Source organism: Aphis gossypii, chromosome 1 (genome assembly GCF_020184175.1).
Source record: "Aphis gossypii isolate Hap1 chromosome 1, ASM2018417v2, whole genome shotgun sequence".
Taxonomy (NCBI): domain Eukaryota; kingdom Metazoa; phylum Arthropoda; class Insecta; order Hemiptera; family Aphididae; genus Aphis; species Aphis gossypii.
The window spans coordinates 35,353,684-35,376,654 of NC_065530.1; the positions used below are offsets into that span (position 1 = coordinate 35,353,684).

The following is a 22,971-nucleotide window of genomic DNA, read 5'->3' on the forward strand; positions in this document are numbered from 1 at the left end:
AACCCGTAATATAAAATATATTTGAACCATTGATTGTCACCGAAATTATTTTCGGTGCTGAACACTATTGGAAATGTAATCTCTTCCGATCACCAGCGTGGCGGCATATGAAAGAATAAAATATTTTTTTTACGCCAATAAATCGAAATAATATTAAAGTTTGGGTGGTCGATCTTGTGGTGAAGGGCTTATATACGAATGTCCAATATATTCGATGTGATACTAGTAACCAACAAGATTTAGTACCTACAAATAATCCTCTTTTTATGGGTCACATAAATTATATATCCATCCACTCTTCGCAGTTATACTATAATGTCAGAATAAATGAAATACCTCTATATTTGGTATAATATATAATATAATATTATTAAATTTTTATATATAAATTAAATTTTTTATACTTTTACTTTCGCAGAATACGAACAATTACTTGTAAAGTTTAAAAAAATAAAGAATAAAACGAACATTTTATAGATTTTGACTAAAAATTAAAATTTATAATTGTATTTTCATATAGATAGAGAAAAGTGTGCGGAGTAATACGGGCATTAATTAATTAAAACGAAATTCTATTAAGCTATTTTAATTGAATACTCTATTATTCAAATAAACCTACATCTCTGCCTTATTTAGTACAGTTGGAATTGAATAACTTCTAATTGGTGTATTGTGCACAAAAACCTATAATAATACGCCTCAACATATTTAGGTAGTTTAATATTATTATAAATACGCACGTTACTATTATTCGTTTTACACAACTCTCATCATTACAATAAATTGATTTAAAATAATTAGTTTTGGTGTTCAATTTTGTACATAGGTGATAGTAATATGATGCTAGTATTACCTACTATAATTTTGTTTGACAATACTATTTGACGTTCAATCCTGGATGTATTATATAAAATGAATAATGATATAGGTACACAAATGTTTTTATTGTTTGAATTAATTTGATATTAAAATAAAAATCAAATTGTAACCGGTAGTAATAAATACTGCATAGTAATGTAAGGGGTGTTTGTATCGTTTTTAAATTTTAATTCAATTTTGATTACATATGTTAAATTTGATTGGGTTAAAACGTAAAACATTGATTTTATTAATTTTATGACAGTTAATAAATAATTAATAAATATATATAAATAATACAGTAACCAGGATTTTTTCAATGTTTTTATAATGCAACAGTTCTCATACATTCCTTGTTCTCTTGTACATGTGGTTTACTAATTTTAAAGTTGTAAAATACTGGATAAAATAAAATATTATCAGGCGTTGCACGGGATAAGAACGGAATATCTTGAAACGTGACATTTGATTGAAAATCAAGTAAATAACTTTAATACTTGTGGAGCCCCGTAGCAATGTTTACCTATTGTTTTGAATCGCGACTTGACATAATTCGAGCATAAAATGAATATTTTAGATAAACACAATCGTTTGTCTTTTACAAAATTTATGTATGCGATAGTTTGCCGTAAATTCTAGGTTGCATAATATGTGTGTATACAAGGCCTTCCGGGTTGTCTGTTCATTTGTTTACCGAGAGAAAAGGACTTTTTTTTATGCGTATACGAATAATGCCGTACAGTGAGTGGTAAGATTGTGATCGCCCAAACTTTTAGAATTTACATTATTTGGTCAATGATGATACATTTTATAATGTTCAACTTTCAAAAGTTTTTAAACTCAAAACATCAGTGTTATATTACTTTAGACGTTATTTCGCGTATTTAAATATGTACCGCGATCAGTTGTTAATCATAAAAATACATTTAATATTTATTTGTAAATTAGATTGTCGACAAGGATTACGGACGTTGATGCTGCTGTACTTAAATATTTTATTCATAAGGATCGCGAGCGCGCAGGACACTCGATAAAAAATGATCGAAAACTCGATTAAAATATTACGTCGTCTACGAAAAAACGAATCACACGACTACGAGAAGACACACTGATGTCGGGAACTGTCCAGACTATATTATATGTCTTGCGATATCCCGTGTTACAAATATACATGTATCCAGCAGCTGTCATATACATTCCACATAATATTATATATTATTACGTAGGTCATATACTCTGTACAGCCGTAGACGCCAGAGGCTTACGAGTTACGACAAATAACCGTCTACCCCATAGCGACGATTGTTATTGTGCTACATAATATTATAATAAGCATACTGTGCATATATAGTTCAGAGGTCACGATTTGTATCCTTATCCACAGACGGATGACAGTGTGGCAAGTTTATAATGTACAAACGGTTCGGTGCGTATTTGTGGTATCCCAACTATCGTGGGCGGACGCCTATATATGGACACATAAACGCGCCGCCTGTGCATATAATGTACAATTTATAATAGACTCCCGCGAGTACGATGAAATGATACGTTCCACGCTAACCGGTAGACTGCAATTATTATCGTTTTGACGGCTGGGGCGGACGCAAACGAATATTATAATATTATGTACCAGCTACCTACCTACCTAAACTATAATATAATATAATATAGACTATATTATATTGTTCTGTATACCTACAAATAAATAATAAGTTGAATACAAATATTCCGCTTGTACGATTCCTGTATTATTTTAGTGTTCTGAAAAAGAAACACATGCATTTAACCCCGCAAAAGGCAAAGCACCAAACAAATAACAATAGACATAATATACGTTTAGTTGTGTACGGACCGTAAGTATCGGTGTACACACACATATTATATAATATGCGTATTTTGCCCGGTGGTAAGGCTATGAATGGAAAACATATTATCACAAAAAAGAAAAAACACAATATATATATGGCATGCGTACAACGTACGTCATAATATTATTGCAACGATATGGTTTACGACATGAAACTCAGTTAATTCTATGTATTGTAACAATAATATTGTAATATTTTATTTTGACGGGCATTATGTTTATCAAAAATAATAATAAAAACCGTTGTATATTTTAGTTCGGTACCACCTATATTGTAAATTCATAGTATGAATTTGTTTTTGAATTTTTTGAATTATACTCGATTCTGCGGCGAGGGAATCACTCTGACATGCTACTAACATATTTGTATGCAAATTATATATAGTTGAAATATATACTGTTTTTGCTGATACTATACATACCCTTCCGTCGAAGTGATTGAGCTGGTGTAAAAACGAAACCGACTTCTGTGTATGAAAAGACAGTTACAAAACGCCTACATGTATTTTCGTTATTTTATTTTGTTAACTGTAGTGGAAATATTATATTTAAATATTTTTGTTCAGTCATACTTTAAAATGTTATATACTCGCGTATAGATCCGTATATCATACAAGTATGATAATATGTAAATAGTTTTTCATTTAACGATTTTCCTTTATAATATCATTCTCTAAGTTTTTGGACCAGTTTTGATATGTTTAGTAAAATTTTGCACCGTGAGTAAAATAATAATAATAATAAAAAAAAAAAAAACGAACAAAATAGATAAAAAATAAATTGATTTCTATTATTTAAATTTAATGAAAGTCATATTTTGAGGTTCACAATTGGAAGACAACCGTTGTCACAAATATACCGGTGCGTATGACCATCAGTCCGAAACACTTGCGACGTGAACAAATTGACGTCTGACGAGCCGAACAGCTGGGAGACGGATTACTTGTGTTTCCTCGAGTCCAAGAACCGTTAACCAACCCTTCGCCGGACGATCAGCTGGCCGATCCGACCGGTTGGCCGCCGCCACCGTCGTCGTCATCGGTCGACCACTTGAACTTCGTCGTCGGTGCAGGTCACGAGCAGTGCGAGATCACCGGGGGTCGCTGTACCGGGTAAAGGACCCACACTTGCCCAACGTGCACGACTGGGGGGGTGAAATTGACGGAGCAGAACGGCTGGACCGCTGACGTGCGACGGCGGACGCAAAAACTGCTCTGGCTAAGGAACACGTGCCCTGATGCTCTGGTACCGAACGAGAGCGCTCGCCGATATCGACGAGGTCCGGGCGGGCGGAGAAGACGGGCACGGCAGGACCGGATGCGGGAGACGCGGCACCGGTGAAATTGACTTCCGGCGAGCCGGAAACAGCTGAAAGTGATGATGAATTGCCCGAACTCAATAAACTCGTTTTTCCGACGGAGCAGTCGATCAACGCCTCTTGCTTGACTGCCTCTTTTCGGACCTCGGTGAGTTCGGTTTACAGCTTTCGCGCCTTGGCTCGACAATCGTTGGCGATTTTCTTGTTGCTGGCCATGACGATGGCCGCTACGGCGACAGTTCGACTAGTCTCGCGTTCTCGCCCGCTCCACTTCAGACCTCAGCCACTGGAGCGCGCACATCATCTTTTTCTGTGGCATCACGGCGTCGACGAGGTCGTCTTCGCCCGCAACATCTTGATCACGTGTTCGTCGCCGTGCTTCAAGTACTCGTCGTACTGATACGTCGGCATCAGTTCGCGCTCGTGATCCTGAAGTTTCTGAGCGCGAGTGAGCATTCGCTGGGCGTTCGTCCGGTACCGAAGCATCAGGGCAATCCTGTTCCTTGGCCAGAGCGTCGCACAGGTTTTGCGTCCGATCGTCGAACACGGCGCCGGCTGAATTTGTCCAGCCACTCGGCGGCCACGGTGCACATCAGCGCGCCACGAACTTCTCCACCGGCGTCGCGCCGCTGTCGGACCTCGCGATCTACGACCAACGACGGTAGCCAACCGGTCGGATCCGACAACCTATCTGGTCGATGCACTGTCTGTCTGCAGTGGACCACTGATAGGTGTTCATAATATTATTTTTGTTCGTTAAAAACCTCTGATGTTTCTTTTTCGTAGATAAATTTTATAGGCCTGCAGGCCTATATTGCATGCAATATTGGGTAGCGACGGTATTATCGGCGTATATACGTATAATATGATTGTTGATTTTAGATATTTAGACGATAATAATAATTATATTGTTCATTTGTTCATGGCTGACGTGGTTTTCCATTAGTCCACCCCTCATACTATACGCGAGGAAATTATACGTATAATATATGTTTAAAATCAAATTAATAATTTAGATACAAAGTGTAATAAAACGTTTATTCCTATAAAGACACACATTATAATATGGATAGTATGGACTAATATGATGAATATGGAGTTTCAAATTGAAAACTCTCAATAAATTATTGTTGTATGAACAATATGAATGAAATACCTTACGAAATACCACATAATATCTTATATTATTATTATAACAGTATGTACTCATTACTACACTTGGTTACGTGAATATTATTCAGAATTTATATAGTATGTAAATAGGCAGAAATTATTCCCTCTATTTTCTATGGATAGTAAGTACCTAGGAGATATTATGTTTATTTTTAATTCTCAGAATTTATTTTTACTTTACCTTGGTATAAGATGAGTTTTATACCAAACGGTATATAGTATAATAATATATATAAAAAATACCTAAGTCGTATGTAATTATTAAAATAGAGCCACACTGTTTGTACCTCATTATCGGAATAATGAATACTAAATTACTATATTATTTATTACTTTAATATATTATATAATATTTAATTATACATATAACTATTTTAATTGTTTCGTACAAAACACTATTGATAGCCGTCTACCCGTCTATTATACAAAACAAAGAAAATACTAAATAGAACCATATTATTTTGTATTATTCACATAAATTATTTTAATATATAGTACTACTACCTACCTACATATACAAGTTATTTACTGTGTATATATTATTTATAATCATTGAGTACATCATATTAATCTTAGGTAAATATTCAAATAATATGTAGTTGAACAGACAATGTTTTTTTTTTTTTTAATCGATAAATAAATAATATTTGAATCGGTAATAGTTCAGTTACTTCCTAGATCCCATATACATCCTACTAGGAAATTGTCGTAATTATATTATTGTCTTAATAATATTTAGAATTTATTATACAATATTATATTAATGTTGTTTTTGTTAATGACTACTTAAGTACTTTGAAGTCGAGTTCCGAGTTTAACTTGGCATAATGTTAAGAGTAATTTCGTTAACAGCATATTATAACTTCAAAGAAGACCGTGATTTTATTAGCGCAGGGAATTAAACATATGCGGCTTATTCGAATATTTTATTATATAAATTATATAGAACCAATCCTAAATGTTTGAAACCATTCCGTCGTACGTACCTACATTTAATAATATAATATAAAAACAGTAGGTCACAGCTCACAAGTATTTATATTAAATTACTATTACAGTCTCAGTGACGCCACAGACTGGAATTGCACAAACAGTTGACAAAAGTGTTACCTCCCACTACTTTTTTTTTTTTTTAATATTTAAATAAATGTTCTCGCTACTCTCGTCAACATTTTTGTTCACGTAATTAGTCTGAAAAATTAATTATTTTAATATACATATTTAGCTTTATGTCCTACCAGTAATTTACACCCACCCTCTTTCGAGAGCACATATTCAGTTGAATTGCTTGTTGACCCGTTTTGTCGACAAATATACAATTGTAATGTATGTCATGCTGTTATTATGTTAAAATTATGAGATTCGTTAAAAGAAAAATTAATTAAGTACAAATATTGTTATACACGTACCGAATATATCTATGTATACACTAACATGTTGTTTTCTGAATGTAAAGCGTTGAAAGTGTGTGAAGATTAGACGGGCATGATACAGCCTGTGGCCGGAAAACGAACATCAAAGGAGCTAGATTCGACATTTTAGGGCGCATCAGTCGGAATTGAATTGGATGAGAAACGTTCGGTTTGAAAACAAATATAATTGGCATGAATTCCAGATTCGTGCAAAGGCAAGGTTTTCATTGTCTCGCGTTCGTCACACACGTTATAGCCACACGCCCGAATGACCGGCAATTTGCGCGATATAGTCGGGAAGTTTGAAGTTTTAAAGCATTCAACAACGGTTTTGATCAGTATAATATGTTTTGAACTAGCGACGAGATTTTAAAATTAAATTTCGATCCGTCTCGCCAAAGGAAATTCGCGCATGTGTTCCAAGTCCCGTAAACGAGTTGATTAATTACAACAACTCACTGCGATCGAAAACTTATTATTATTATTTCGTAGTTATTATTGTTATTGTTGTCGTTATTATTATTATTGTCATCGTCGTCGTCATTGTCGCAGAGACGAAACGACGTCGTTTGTTTCAATACACTAATTATTATATTAGATTAGAGGTATTATTTATTATGTTGTTCGCGTATATGTGTAACGAATAGACTCTTAATAATTACATAACAGTATAGAATTATGTTAAATCGAATTACGTAATATTATTAGATCGTGGCACGCGGTCAACGTCGACAATCAACGGTTAACATTTAATAATAATATAATAGTGGCGACGGGCGAGACTCGCATAGGTCAGCGGAGGGTGGGGCCGCAGAAAAATCGAATAAAGGCGCGGAGTGCATAAATGCGATTCGCCCGGCTGGACAAGACTGACGCACGTTCTCGTTACCGAAGAAATAACAACGAAATAATAATGTTATACTCTCCTCTCTCGCAAACGGCCAAACACCCACACACCCACACGCTCACGCGTCAAAGTTTTAGGCATACCCAAGTCCCGCGTGTTCTCCGTCTGTAATCGTAAATAAAAAACGCCTCTATAAAACCTATACTCGATCCAATTGTGTCGGTTCCGTCGTCAGACTCTTTGCCCGGTCGAAAATTATTTACCAAATCATATTAATTTCTGGTCTGCACTCCGTCGGTTATAAATTATAATATATATATATTGTTATTACAATATTATAGGTATATGTGTCATAGTTATAATAATATATTGTACACATCATAATATTGCTGTAAACGTCTTGTAGAATTAAACCTTGTACTATTATATTATGTTTATACAAGACGTAAACTATTAATACATATGTAATGTATAACGGCCAGTAGTTTAATAAGTGTTGTTTATGCATCAATGATTATTCTTTTTGAAAGTTATGAATAAATTTGAGGAAAAAAAAATAATTAATTTTTCAGGCAACACGACATCAATTATAATTGGTTATAATTTATATTTAATAGTAAACTCGTAAATTGTTTGGAATATAATTATATTAAATCATTTATAATATGACAACTGAGTGTTGGAGTGCTCGAAATGTGCGATTTTTTTTATTTCTAGTTTTTACAACTGTAGACGTATAATGAAAATGATTTCAGCGTCTCATTTGAACAAAGTGTATCTTAGTATCTATTATGCAATACCAGATGTTGAATATTTATTGCCCGAAGACAATCTCAGTAAAGTAAGCGAATCGTCATCAAAATAAACTTACTGACAGTCTTACAAATGTGGACTGGTTTAATCGTGGGCCGTAAATTATAATGTAATTTTTTAGTTCGTAATTGGGAAAATTAAATGCTATTACATAGTAATAATATTTTATATATTAAAATTTATAGTTCTAAATCGGATTTATGATACTAAGTTCAAAACTATAACACTACATTACTACAATAATAGTTTACCTATACGTATTATTATTGTGTTTAAGTTTTGGGATGAATGTAGTCGTAGGTGCAAGCAGTGAACAACTTGAATGTTAATACATTTTTTAAAGTATTTTTTATGTTTTTTCGAATTATAATCTTTTCGAGAATTTTGGAGTGGATGAACATTTTTACAGCTTCTTTGGCTTCATCATTTTTTTAGTATAGCCACAACATCATCATTATAGCCCCATTATGCTCCACTTCACTCGCTCACCGACCCTCCAGATTAACACTGCAAGTATACGGCGTTTCTCATCGCTCGAAAAGAGAAGAAAAAAGAAAAAAAGAGCTCCATTACACGGTTCACGGTTGTGGGCGCCAAACACGCGAACTCTATAACACACATTATATAATATGGCTATACGGTACGTATAATATATATATATATATATATATATATATATATATATATATATTATATATATATATATGTATAATAATATATATACAAAAATTATCATACAATATGAAACACAATAATACACGGTCCATTAGTCGGTATCGTACGGTTAGATTATTATTATTGTTATCATCTTCACAAACTGTTTTATAAATCGGAAAGAAGAGGGAAAACATACATATTTATAACCAAATAGTACCTATATTATACGTTTGTACGCAGCACGTGATGCACCTATTAACCTATTGTATAAGAACGTATATAATATAAAATCCCACCCTGCCATATATATTGGTCGATGTAATGTATAATATGTATTAAAAACGTTTTTTGGTTAGGTATCGTGTTGGGGGAGGGTGTTTTTATTTGTGTACATTATAAACTAGCATTTATTCGGTAGTTGAGTTGAGTTGATTTTTTTTTGTATGGTGGGGGATGTGGCGTAGACACGTTTATTAACAGATTTAAAAAAAAAAAATCCCCCTATTTACGATAATATACTAAAATGTAAAATTATATTATGTTGTGGGTGAATAGACATACCTAACTATTGTTATGAGGCTGTTGCCGAAAGGCATTATTGCATATAACGGACAAAGCACTTTTGGAACAGTTGAAAAGTGTAGCCAGGTTAGACTAATTTATTAATTTATATTATATACGAACATTCTCTTCTTCGTAACATATTTAATGTATAATATATAATTATTCTTTAATTAATTTGTCTAGGAATACGTTGGTACTTGGTAGTATTGTTACGCATTTTAATTTACAGTAAAATACAAACGTGAATCATTTCATTAAAATTAATAAGAAACAACATAATACTTGCTCATAACTCGATCATTGAATATCTATTGTTAAAGTATGGAATTTATTTTTCATTTATATTGGACGATAGTATTATGTAATAAAAAAAAGTTCTGTTACACGTAAATCGGAGACCGGAGTTTTTTTCTTATTTTTTATTTTTTTTATCTTTTTTCCCCGTCTCCAATCTCCACCGTTCGATATTCGCATTATTTACGACACATGACTTATATTTCCAGATATATGCTTTATGAAGCATCAAAATATGATGCGCAGTTACCTGTTTAAAATGCAGTTTCCTTAAATTTAAATTTAAACTGATCGTTTTTAATAATTTATTGTAAATTGTTATGAGAAAAGGACGAGTCGCTGTACCATTTGTTCATAACACTGCCGGCTCGAACATTGTTGATATTCTGAAGAACATCAAAGGATGTTAAAATATATAATTATTGTTATTTGTTGCGAAATTGTAGTTGTCATTATAGACTCTCGTCCCAAATAATCCATAATGCACATTGTATTAAACAAATGATGGATTAAGCATAATCAATATTCAATAATTAAAATAAATATAATCTCATATGTTTTGTACTTGATTATTATTATATATAATATTATTGTATGAAATATCCATACATGCTACATATAATAGATTAAATCAATTATATTCAAATATATTTAATCAATGATAATTGATAATATATTATTAATTATTAAAAACTAATGACAAAATATAAAATATGATTTAAGAATATCTTTGTATAACATAACGTGTCAAATTTAAAATTATTATTTAAAACAATACTATAGTAGGCATAAGATAAGGTGTTATCTATTAATGAATCTAAATACTTATTATAATTTGTATGCTCACAATTTAAAGTTTGAGGAAAATGTCATGTAATATTGTAATAATATTTGATCTAATCAATTTTCAAAAATGTACCTATTCAATAGTTTGTTTTTAATTTGTGGGTTCAGACTAATGTTGTGTTATATAAAAACTTATAATATGTTAATATAACATTTGATATGAACGCAGACGAGTTGAGACTAATTAAAAAATCAAAGTTAATATACATGTTTCAGCTATACAGATATACAGTTGTTGTTTTAACCTGTTCAGTCCGTGAAAATTGTGAAAATCATCTATTATTATTAAATAATATTTTTTTACGTGTATTAGGTAATGAAATTATTATTGGTGGCTTAACTCTAGCCACTCACGTCACGAAATAAAATCAATATCATTGTAGATTCTAGGGTTGTTCTGTAAGTACAGTTATTATTTGGTCAAGCAATCTAGAGAAGTAGTCTGTTTTATAGTCAAACGTGGTTAACTTATCAGTACTGCCGACATAATTGATAAATACACATTGTTAAATTTTAGGTTTGTATTAATGTAGTATACTAACAATAGTATACTATTTGACATCTGCTTTGTCTAAGTTAAACTTTTACGGAAACTACTATAGTCTTAACCACTTAAGAAATTAAAAATGATTATACCACCGCCTAAAATATATATATATATATATATACTATAAAATATTAATTGAAGACGTTGAAGTAAACTCATTTCACAAGAGAAAAAAAATTGTTTTTAACACTACTATTATAAATAAAATCTGAACTATAGATTATTTGATTCAATTAATAGGTATATAGAATCATGGAAGTGTGTTCTTTTTATTTGTTAACGTGTGTTTTATGAATATGTGTATTAACGTGTGTTATATCCATGAATAATTTAACGATAATATTTAGGTAGGTACCTCATCCTTACCACAATTACTAGTTTAATTATTATTTCAACGGGAACATTAATTATACTAACGTTGTTTTTTTTTTATAATTATATTTTGAAAAACAATTTTGCTTTTTATCGATTAGCTGAACTTTAATTTAACTTTTAAACTTTTTTTTTACATTATCTTCGAGTTGCCACCAACATTAACGACAAGGGCGATCGCCTCGAGTAGCGGCCGTGGTATGCGTCGTCACGATTATATCGAAAGGCAAGACACAACCCGACAATGATCAGATCGATCGCATCGAACGTTCGACGAGTGTCGTACGGCGACTACGAAAATAATTTTAAAAAAATATAATAATTCTTTTATTGAAGTCGCTGTTTCTTTTACCTAATATTAAAATATTAGGTATTATCTTTTCCGATTACGAATGACTTGCGACCCACTATTTATTTATTTGAAAAAACTGTACGTCTCATAGTGTTATAATATTATATTATAATTCAAAAACAGAAGAAAAGAAACAAAAACACGGTGGGGTTCGTCACCGGCAAGCTTTTGACGACGCGTCACGACTTCTAGCAGCACTCTCCGTCACCGCCTTTGTCGCCTTTGCCGCATTCATCACATTTGCCGCCTACTTCGCCGCTTTCGCTCATCAGGCAATCCAGGTTCGCGATAATAGCGTCGGTGAATTTGGCGCAGGACGCTTGGCCTCCCATGTCCCGGGTGCGAACGCCGTCCAGTATGGTTTTGTCCACGGCGGCCGTGATGCGCCGCCCGGCGACCGTCATGCCGGCGTGGTCCAACATCCACGCGGCCGCTCGGATAATGCCCGTCGGGTTGACGATCGGTTCCAGGTCGTCCAGCATCCGGGGCACGACGCAATTGTCTTTGCTGCGACAGTAGCTGCTGTAGCCGTAATCGCTGACGGTGCTGAACACGGCCACGTTCGGGCCGTACGCGGCAGCCGGCACCGTGACCATTCCGCCGGACAGCACGCCGCAAACGGCGCCGACGAACGCGCCGTACAGGCTGGTCGTGAGCAGCACGTCGTACCGTTTAGGTTCGCCGGTCGCGAGCTGGTCGCCGTTCAGCTGAGGGTCGCTGGTCACGTTCAGGCAGAACGAGTCCAGCTTCTCCTCTTTGTACACCAGGTTCGGGTAGCAGACGCTCACGTCCCGGCAGGCCTTCAAGAACAACCCGTCCGACAACCGCATCACGTTGGCCTTGTGAAGCGCCGTGATCTGCGAGTGACCGTTCTCGGTGGCGTATCTGAACGCCATCTCGGCCACGGCCAACGAGCTTTTCATCGACACCATCTTGATGGACTGCACGACGCCTGCGCGATACGAAAATATATTTATGCATTTAGACGTCGACGACGGTCGTGAGTATCGCATCGTGCAGTTATAATGATATTGTATTATATACGTCGTTTTGAGTATAGCCCCTAAAAACTTAAAAACTAACTTTTCTTTTTTAAGTTTTTTGGAAAATTTTTGGTTCTAAGAAAAATGGTATACTGCAAGTTGAAATTTATATTCACCGTTTTTAATGAGTTATGAGGAATACTGAAAAAGAAAACGAGCGTTACGTCATTGGGCCGGGGCTCACCATAATTGCCCATCTCGTATACGTGTAAAAGTTGCTCGGTTCTTGCACTAGTTTACATAATATTATCTTTGCAATATATTTTCGATTTTTTTTTTTCATAAGCGAGTGATGTTGTTTTTATGCCACTGAACACGTGAAAATAGTACTAGAATTTTAAGTAATTTTTGTATTGCCGCACAATACGATTACTTCAGACGTGTTCAACAAAAATACGTCTATTAATGTTTTTAATATTTGAAAAAAAAATGTTTTATAGATACTTATATTATTGTCTCAAGCGCAAAAAATCACACATTTATATGCAAATATTATAATATCATTTTTAGATTGATCAATCATTTTATAAATTGAGTAATTTTTGAACGTGTAAAATAATAAAATAATATAAGAAACATTATGGGGAACCCAGCTCATATGACGTAACGTGGCTTTTCAAAATATCCCGGTATTTCCTTAAATTTTTCACTTTGGATTTTGACCAAATCGATTTTAATAGTTTCTATATAATCAATTTAACGTTTAATAATACTTTGAAGAAAAATTGTTTTTTTTTTTCGTGCTGTCTACTACTTTAAATATAATTTAATTTTATAGGTAATACATGTAACGGATACGGGATGACTGATGAGACCGTCGTTGTCATATACATATTAGAATAACCTACCTATATAATATTTATATATTTATCATCATTATATAACGCGTCTCACCGAACCGCCGCCACCACGACCGTTCATTGCTATTTCGTCGCGCCCTTTATACATTTTACACCGGCACGAACCCAACTATATTGTACATTAAAAAATATTATATATTTATGAGTACTACCCCGCGTGGGGTTTCATTGATGTTCACATCCCACCCTACACCATCAACAGGAAACCAACTGTTTCGCGTGTCTCTGCTGACGGCGACCCTTCACGCTTATATGAGTATCTTTTAGTCGGAGGGTTACCGAATGCAACGTACCGTGATTACAAGAATAAGTCTAACCACATAAACTGTCGTACCTACGTATATTTCGCGCAATGTTCATTAATGCTACATAATATGTAAATATATATACATATCATATCATTACTATGGTTGGAGAAACTTTTGTAATACATACGAACTAAATGCGTCTACGAAATATATTGGTATCATACGTTTAGGTTAATAAAATTGACTGCACGTAATCATCAAATAGAACCGGAATTTTAATAAGTGAATAATCACGACGTATTATAAAATATTTAGTCCGTTCGCCACATCATTTCATAATTTCAGAAAAAAATTACTTTAAAAACTTCTAGGATTAAATTACGTTTTATATGCAGTACCTAGGTAAATTGAGTATATCTACGACGTGTTGTAGAGAGGAAGCGGTTTCAAGGTTCAAAGAATAAAAAAATAGGCTTCTAATAACTAACAATTTTTTTTTTTTAAACCTACGTTCAGCATAAATTATTATAAATGGTAAAAATTTAATCAAATCAAAGTTTCTATGCGTGTTTCTATAAACACGCTGTATATAATCTAATATTAAACTCGTAGATTTTTACATTAATAAATTGTACCTACGCTACAAAAATTGGAACGAATGGTATTGCGTGTATATCTACAGATTGAAGAAATAATAAAGAACGTGTTGATGTTAAATTACTATAACGTTGTGTTATTATTTAATTTCAAACGTTTTGATAAAACATTAAAATAAACGTATAGAAAATTTACAGTTAATTAGTTTTTTACTTGTCAGTTTGATACGTTTTAAAACATTCGATTTGACGCCACATTGTATCCACTATAATATGACAAATATGTTATAATATTGTATTGGTGTTTTTTTCTCTGAAGTTGATTTCACTAACCGATTTTATTTATGAAACGCGCCCCTTAAATTTTCTGTTTGTATTGTATTAAATAATATACGCTTGTGATTTTATAATGAAACAATATTGAACTAAAAGCTTAGTATTTTATCACCAATTCGATGACCTCGACGATTTTAACACGCGTTCACATTTTAATGTTAGTGAGGCATTATAAACCAGTTTAAAAAATTATAAATATATTTTTCCCCTCACTAGATACGGTAAAGGTTATGCAAATCTGAAAAACGCCCTGTCTAAAAACGTCATTTGTGTGTATATAACGGAGACGCAGATTACTGTACGATTTGCGTTCACGCACCGAATTCGACAATAAATATGTAAATCTATATTTTTTCAGCGTACAATATTATTAAAATATGTGAAAATTTTGAATCGTAAATACGTTTAAGACCTCGTATATTAGATATATGTCAACGTGCGTTTTTGTGTTATATTATACGCATTTTCTATGTATACAGAAAATAACGTTACAGATTAATAAATTGTGTTTATAATAAAACGCTTCTACACCAAGCCACACCTCAGTTGAACAGTATTTAGTGGTCATATGTTATGAGTTATAATACATAAATCGTATAAATATCGACCGCGACGTTAGTAGGTTTAATTTTCCCAACTTAATAATACATTTTAAATTCATTTTTTTAATAACACGCAACGATGACTATAATAACAGTAAATTATGTTTAGTCATTTAGAAAAACACAAATCTACAATGTTTAAGAATTGAGTAATTTATTAAACTTTGTCACTGACGGTAAACGATTGCTAGGGCAAGGGACACTCTTTAATCGCGCCATCTTCTGTTACAAGTGTTTTCACCGTTCGTTTAAAATTAAACCTAAATTATATCCCTCGGGTATCCCAATTATAAATTAAAGTAAAACAAACTCGTAAAATAAAACTCTCATTAATTTTTAACGTTAAAGCAATATTTTCAAAAACTTTTGTTCCTTCTGTGTGAATAGAAATTTATTGCTGTGCTATACTTCCTGATAACGAAAAAATGAAATCATTGTAAAAAAAATCAAAATAATAATTTTTTCTCGATATGAATAATAAAACTTTCTCGTACACAATTCAACTTATTCTCAAAACGTACATCTTTAAAATGCATTTTTATTATAAAAAGCTGCTGAAAGTAAGAAGTTCCACGAATAAAAGAATAATATAGTTGAACCAATCAAAATCACAAAAGATATTTATTGAACGTTATTTTTCATCAAAAACAACGATTAAAACGTTTTGCATAAAAACAATCAATCTCAATCTTTATAGGAAAAAAAAAATAAAAATAAAATGAAATGAATAAAATGTAATAGACATCACAAATATAACAACAGTCTGTATTTATATAAAGGTTATGGATTATTTCACAATAACTTTTATAAATCGTTATTTCGTCGTTATTATTATTATTAGTTAAGTCTAATAATTTAGTGAATTTGAGCTAACTCGTTTAATGTTAAAAATAATGCTTATTTACGGTTTATTCAAAAATATTATCGATTTTAAGTGACATGATATCATAACATTGTATAGCAGCAGACGTGACCATTATTACGATTATTACGATTCTTATTTTCTGTTTTTGATGTTTTCAATGATTAATATGTTTTTATGTACTTCTTTAAGGACTATTATTCATTTCTCTCATCGGATCGTTCTATTACCTTTTATCCAAACCCACGTCTCAGAAACATCCAATTTTTCATATCTCATAACAAAGTTTTAACAGTGATGGACCCACCTGCACCTTTTGAGAAAATTATTTTCAACTAAAAGTTATGTTTAACGTTTTTGTACGGGATAGTAAATACATAAACATCGTTATTCCTTATTATTTATGAGTTTATGTTTAGCAAACGGTAGTACAAACGGAAATGAAGGTATCAAAATGATAATATAAATTAACATTAATCGTGCATGTATCATTTCGTGTCACCTCTATGATTATAGAAAAAGTAGACTTAAAAAAATTTTTACTCCGAAAAATGTGAGGAATAATCGTAACTTGTAACTAAATGTACATAAAAAAACCTACCTACATAAGTTATAATAAAATAAATTTATTTTATTAAGGTATCTGATATAATATTATAGCTATTACATAATATTATCTACATATTGAGACCATCAAAATATCCTTATAATGATTTAAACACATATTCTGATCGAAAATATGAATCCGAAAAATATCTTGTAGATTATCCGGCTATATATATGTATAAATGAAGGGTGGAATCAACGTACAGCCAAAACTACTGACCCGATTTATTTGAAATTTTCAGTAAATGACAAATGTTCTTATTACTATGTATAATGTATATTGTATAGGCATACTAAAAAAGGATTTTTCAAAATTCGCATTTTAAAGGGTAAAAAGAGCATAATATCGATAGACATTTTGAGATTTACGATGGACATTTTTGTTTACAGATGGTTGCTATTAGTTTGTGCCTGTCCTTTGTTTGTTGTGCCATGGAAAAAAAACTAGTGAATCAGAACTTGAAAATACTATCAAATTTACTTAATAGTCAACCAGTCAACGACGAAGACGGCGGTCGTCTGTGGTGGAGAAACTACAGTTGCAGTAGGATTAAAGTGTCATAAGTATAACTGCGGCGGGTATGGTGTGGGTGTATCGAGAAATGCATACCTACTACCCACATACTATGTCGTATACATCTATAATATCATATACCGGTCCGGAGAGACCCATCGCCAGATTCGCCACGACGATCGATGACTGAATAAAATATAATATTATATATACCCGGAACGACGAGGTGCTCGATCTCAGAGTATTCGCCGCTCACGTTGTCGCGGATGTTGACCAGTTTGACAGGGCCATACGGCTGGTGCCCTTCCACGGACACGAACTTACGAACTCCGACGAACGCGTTCAGCGCCTTGTGGAGCGCCAACGAATCCGACGACTGCATTTCGCTCTGTCCCACAGTCGAGTCTTGGGCTCGTAGCACTAATCCCGTTCTTGCGGCCGAACTTAGTACTTCCGGACTGACGGTCATCCGGTTGGTCTTTGGTTCCCGGTACACTTTTAGTGTCTGACTGTCCCACTGTACCGGCACGTGGGCTGCCTCGAAGATTTTCTTGACGGCCGCGCACATCACTGGCCCCGTGCCCTGGCCCTCGATCAAGGTCACTTGCAAGGACTGCGGCTGATTGTCGTCGGCGTTGATCTTGGCGCAGCTGACGGGTCTCGCGCTCGACATCAGCCGGACGCCGCTGGCGAGACTTCTAAAAACCTTATGTGCGATTGCGGTCGCGCTCGACATTTTGCGGTGAGGGATTCAACGAAAAACTCAAAAAATGGATTTTTTTATTGAACGCTAATGAAAATAGTGAAAATTAACAAACAACACAATACTAATATCACGTCTGAAATAATATAGCGAATCCGTCTACAAACAAATACTGTTGTATCGCGACCGACGTCTTGACAACGAGATGTACTAATTAGCTAAACCAATATAATATTAAATAATAAATAATAATAATGTGTTTATATTATATTGTATATTATTATTATATTCCCCGAAAAGGTTAATCCCGGAGCGGTTTTAATTGCTAGAAATTATAATAATCTTGAATTAACGAAGCGTCTGAAAGTATTAAAGCCATTACCGGACTAGGTAGATTGTATAGGTAGAAATTTCATCGGAACATAGTGGAATTTAAATGTTAAATAATTAAAATTAAAATACGACGTAGTAATGTAAAAGCAAAGTATAAACGCTCGAATAATGTTTTTTACCGGACGCCGAATAAAAGTGCACTAATTTATAGAACCGTTGTGATGTAAATAAATCAAGGAAGATTACTGGATAAAAATAAAATACTAACACTAAGATTTATGAGGTCAAAGGGCAATTAAAAAAAAAAAATCATTCATAAACAAATAATAAAACCTTTTATTGGCATTTACTATAAAAATATTATATTTATGTGTTTCAATGAGTTATTATTGTGTGTTTATTAATATCATTACGTTCTATATAAGGACGTTAAAAGCCATTAAATCAATGTTATCGTTGTGCAAATACCTACAACTTGAATATTTCAATAACACCCCAAACAACAGCATTTACGTAATTGATGGCGTAAGCGCAATACTGTCAATAAACGAGACTCTACTTCCCCCAACCCTTATAATTTGTTGATTTATTTACATTTTTTTTTTTTTTTATTGAAAAAAAATGATTTTCAACATTAGGTGCATACTACTGGAAACCACGACTGGAAATTTACGACGCGTTCTTTATATTACGTAGGTATTAGATTAACTTGAGTGAATATTAGACAGACAACAATGTGTATATTACACACAACACGCATAACAAGACAAATAAACACTGTAACTAAAAAACCTCACTGGCAAAAATTACACTTTTGAATATTATTCAATTACGGGTAAGGTGAGTGACTTGTACAGTTATACACCTAAGTTTTTCATAACCACGTGTATTATTAAACCAGTTTATAAAACTGCATTAATATAACAATTTAATACTATATAATAATAATAATTAAAATATTTAAAAAACCCTCTACACCACTGCAAACATTAATTTTTTACTTTATGGTACTCGTATTTATATTATTAAATATTAATTACTCGCTATTTCACTAACCATTTTTGTCATTTGTAAAGCGTACATTGAAAATACTAACAGTATCTAATTCATATATTATATATAACACTTATATATTACTGAATACCTATTAACCTATTGAGTATATTCGAGATGTAAAAAATAAAAATGTTTACAATTGAATTTATTTTTATTTTTCACTATATGATAAAAAGACTACTTATGCTGATATGTATTATCAATGATTAATGATTATTCATTTTTACTTTGTTTTTCAAAAGAACTACGTTTTACGATTTTAGTTTTTAACTATGCTTGGCCATAATTTGTGTACTGCTGTTTTTAAAATACTTACTGAAAAAACAATTCTATAATGTCGAAAAATAGTTTTCTATGATTCATTGTAGAATACTAATAAAATATTAATGAAAATTACATTTCTGAGAATTCAAAAAAGTTTTTAAACTAAATAAATCATACGTATAGGCAATGCTTACGCACTGTAAAGTTTAATTTTAAAATTTACCATTTAGCTTTTAGTGCATGTATGTATGTTTATTGTTTATATAATATTTAATATTGTACACACAATAAACACATATAATGATTTTATTCAAATGACAATAGTGAACGTTATACATTTATATTAAATAAACTTAAAAAAATCTGTCATTTTACAAACATTATATTCATTCGCTTAACGTAAATGTAGACATTGCACTGTTTTTGTATAATAAATTATTTGTCAAACATTATTAATTTTATTATTTGGGATATCTCATGCTTTTTTTTTAATTGATTAAACTAACATTACTTTCAGGATAAACAATCTAATGTGCGTAATTGAATCTCATAAAAGACGAACTTCAGTACTAAAATAATTTTTGGAAACTGTTGATACAACAAATGTTTTTCCTAAGTATAGAAACACTGTATCCGACTGTTTTATAAACGATCGAAATTTCTCACAGGTCTTGACAACCACAAAAATCACCAACATTTGCTACTGTTAAAATACGACTTTTCATAGAATTAAATTCTTCTATTTACAAAATTGGTACATTTTAGAATAAAATAATTCGACACACTTAATCTTATCTCTAAAATGTCAGGAATTAAAAATAAAAAACAGTATTATAAGTGTATAATTGTTTAAAATTTTTAATACTATTTTTTTTCAAAAATAAGTTAATTTTCTTTAATTTATTTATTTTGTTATTTTTATCTCCATTATTCAATATCAAGATGAATTAAATTAATTACCATGGATCTGGCTGCTTAAGTTATTAAAAAATAAATGCTATATTTATTATAGAAGTTGTTGATTAAGATAATAAAAGTTAATTTTGTAAATGTTAAAATACCTACTAAGTAAGAAAATAATACGTTGAAAGTTATTTGAAAACAATTTACGTTTGTAATTAGTAATTACTAATTACCATAGAACAGGGCAATTTGTCATTAGTATTTAATAAATTTACCTTCGTATTAGCTATAAAATATAATTTTCATAATAACTTTTTTGTCCTCCGGTGTTTTAAATTTATCATAATCCATTTTCTCATCGTATTAAAATCGCATCAAGTCCCCCACGGATTATAAAAATAAGAAGAAAAAACCTGAAGCGCTTATTTCTCTATTCTTTTGTCGGTCCTCGTCCTTAATGAAATTATCACAATAACTATAATCTCCATAAAAGAATTGTTCTAACATTGTCTTATGTGCGCAATATAATATTATATCATAACTATTATTATTGTACGACTGGCGCCGCCCATAATATATCTCATGATGTTGAATATTATTAAATGGATCTTATAGGGTGAGGGGAGAAATCTCGTGTGTCATTTGTAACATATAACTTGAGTGATATTGAGACGGTTGAGAGACAATTTGTAAGTATGTAAATAAATGTGTGTATTTTTTTTTTTTTCATTAATGAGAACTGTTGAAAAATAGAACCGTTATGCAAATATAGTCGTGTCACCGCCCCATACTGCAACACCGTCGTGTTGTCTGGAAGACTGTTGTGAAAAAAGACACGAAGAATAAAAACGAACGATTGTATCATTTTCGGTGTATTTAATTCTTTATTATTATTATTATTTTTCGTAATGCCACTGTATACAAAGAACAGGAAACTATACTGGTTTCAAAGGATTGCCCCGTATAAGAATTTCCGTTTTATATATCCCATCTCCATGTAATCCATTGAGGATTTTATACTCACTAACATGACAGTCGATCATTTGTGATGAAATTATATTGTGAAATATTAAAATTGTAAAAATAATGATAATAAATGTTCGTTGTCTATTTTATATCTACCTTATGTATCTATATACGAGTATACTTTGATTCTTCAAAAGATCCTACTCGGTATTGAAAACCTGCTCTTTATAATATTGTGTATACATCAACCACGATTTTATGCGAATTAAATTGTAATCTCTAATTTGATCTAATCCATCCATATTTAACACTTTGAACGTATCATATGATTACAATTTAAATCCTTTGCTTCTGTGTCTGCGTATGCGTCGATGAATGAATTCCGAGAATCTTACTAACAAATCGCTTTGACTTCTGTGTTATAATATGTATACTGACATGTAGTACAATACATATTAGGTATGTATTATATCATTTTAAATTCGCTGTAATCGTCAGTCGCGTCGATATTATATATGCACACAGAGCGAACACACGGCCCTAAAACTAATAACGGTTCGATTTTGCCGTCAATGTGCGTAATATCGTAGTTCGGATAATATTATATATGATTATTGAGCAGTAAAAAGCCCGGTAGGTTTCATCGACCTATACACGCACGCGAAAAAAACTATATAAGTACCTAATAAAAAACCAAATTATACTATAAATAATATAAATTCATAATCTCGCAGAGAGCCCGTCACGAAGTCGTAAAACCAGGTGGACAGGGGGAAAGGACGAAATCGAAACGGACGACGATGAGGTATATTATATTGTGTACATATTACAGACGATACCGCATAATGTATTATAATAATATAATGTACCGTATAAACGGCGTGGTTCCTATTGTGCGCGTTCGGTTTACCTAACGTAACCGACATTACCCATTCGGTGACAGCAGTAGCAGTAACAGCGGACGATTAAAGCTCGGGGGAAAAAAAAAATCGTTGGTTGCGCGTTCCACAGCAGCGGACGATTTACCGCATGCGAGATTAAGTCTATGTAGCGTGAATGGGAGGGGAATCGACGATCACGACGACTGTGGACCATATTTATGGACATATGTTATTAAAATTGCAGCGATATTATATTATAGTATGTACTATGTATACCT

The 22,971-nt window shown here is 32.4% G+C and overlaps 2 protein-coding genes across 3 annotated transcripts in view; both read right to left on the bottom strand.

The window, feature by feature from the left end:
- Window positions 1–22,971, bottom strand: part of LOC114124827 (rap1 GTPase-activating protein 1) — a 159,109-nt gene that overhangs the window by 82,195 nt on the left and 53,943 nt on the right. The gene's annotated exons all lie outside the window — the stretch shown is intronic.
- LOC114124828 (isocitrate dehydrogenase [NAD] subunit alpha, mitochondrial-like) lies at window positions 12,009–18,865 on the bottom strand. The gene is made up of 2 exons (XM_050197046.1): window positions 17,801–18,865; window positions 12,009–12,872 (listed from the first exon to the last, which is right to left on the bottom strand). Exons 1-2 carry the CDS (start codon window positions 18,321–18,323, stop codon window positions 12,109–12,111), a joined length of 1,287 nt encoding a protein of 428 aa, XP_050053003.1. The 5' UTR covers window positions 18,324–18,865; the 3' UTR covers window positions 12,009–12,108.

Bases quoted from the DNA above. Each gene is read 5' to 3' on its own strand.
- LOC114124828 (XM_050197046.1), bottom strand. From the start codon at position 18,323: ATGTCGAGCGCGACCGCAATCGCACATAAGGTTTTTAGAAGTCTCGCC. The intron at 12,873-17,800 runs GTATATATAATA...CGTATCGCGCAG, and splicing joins CGAGCACCTCGTCGTTCCGG to GCGTCGTGCAGTCCATCAAG.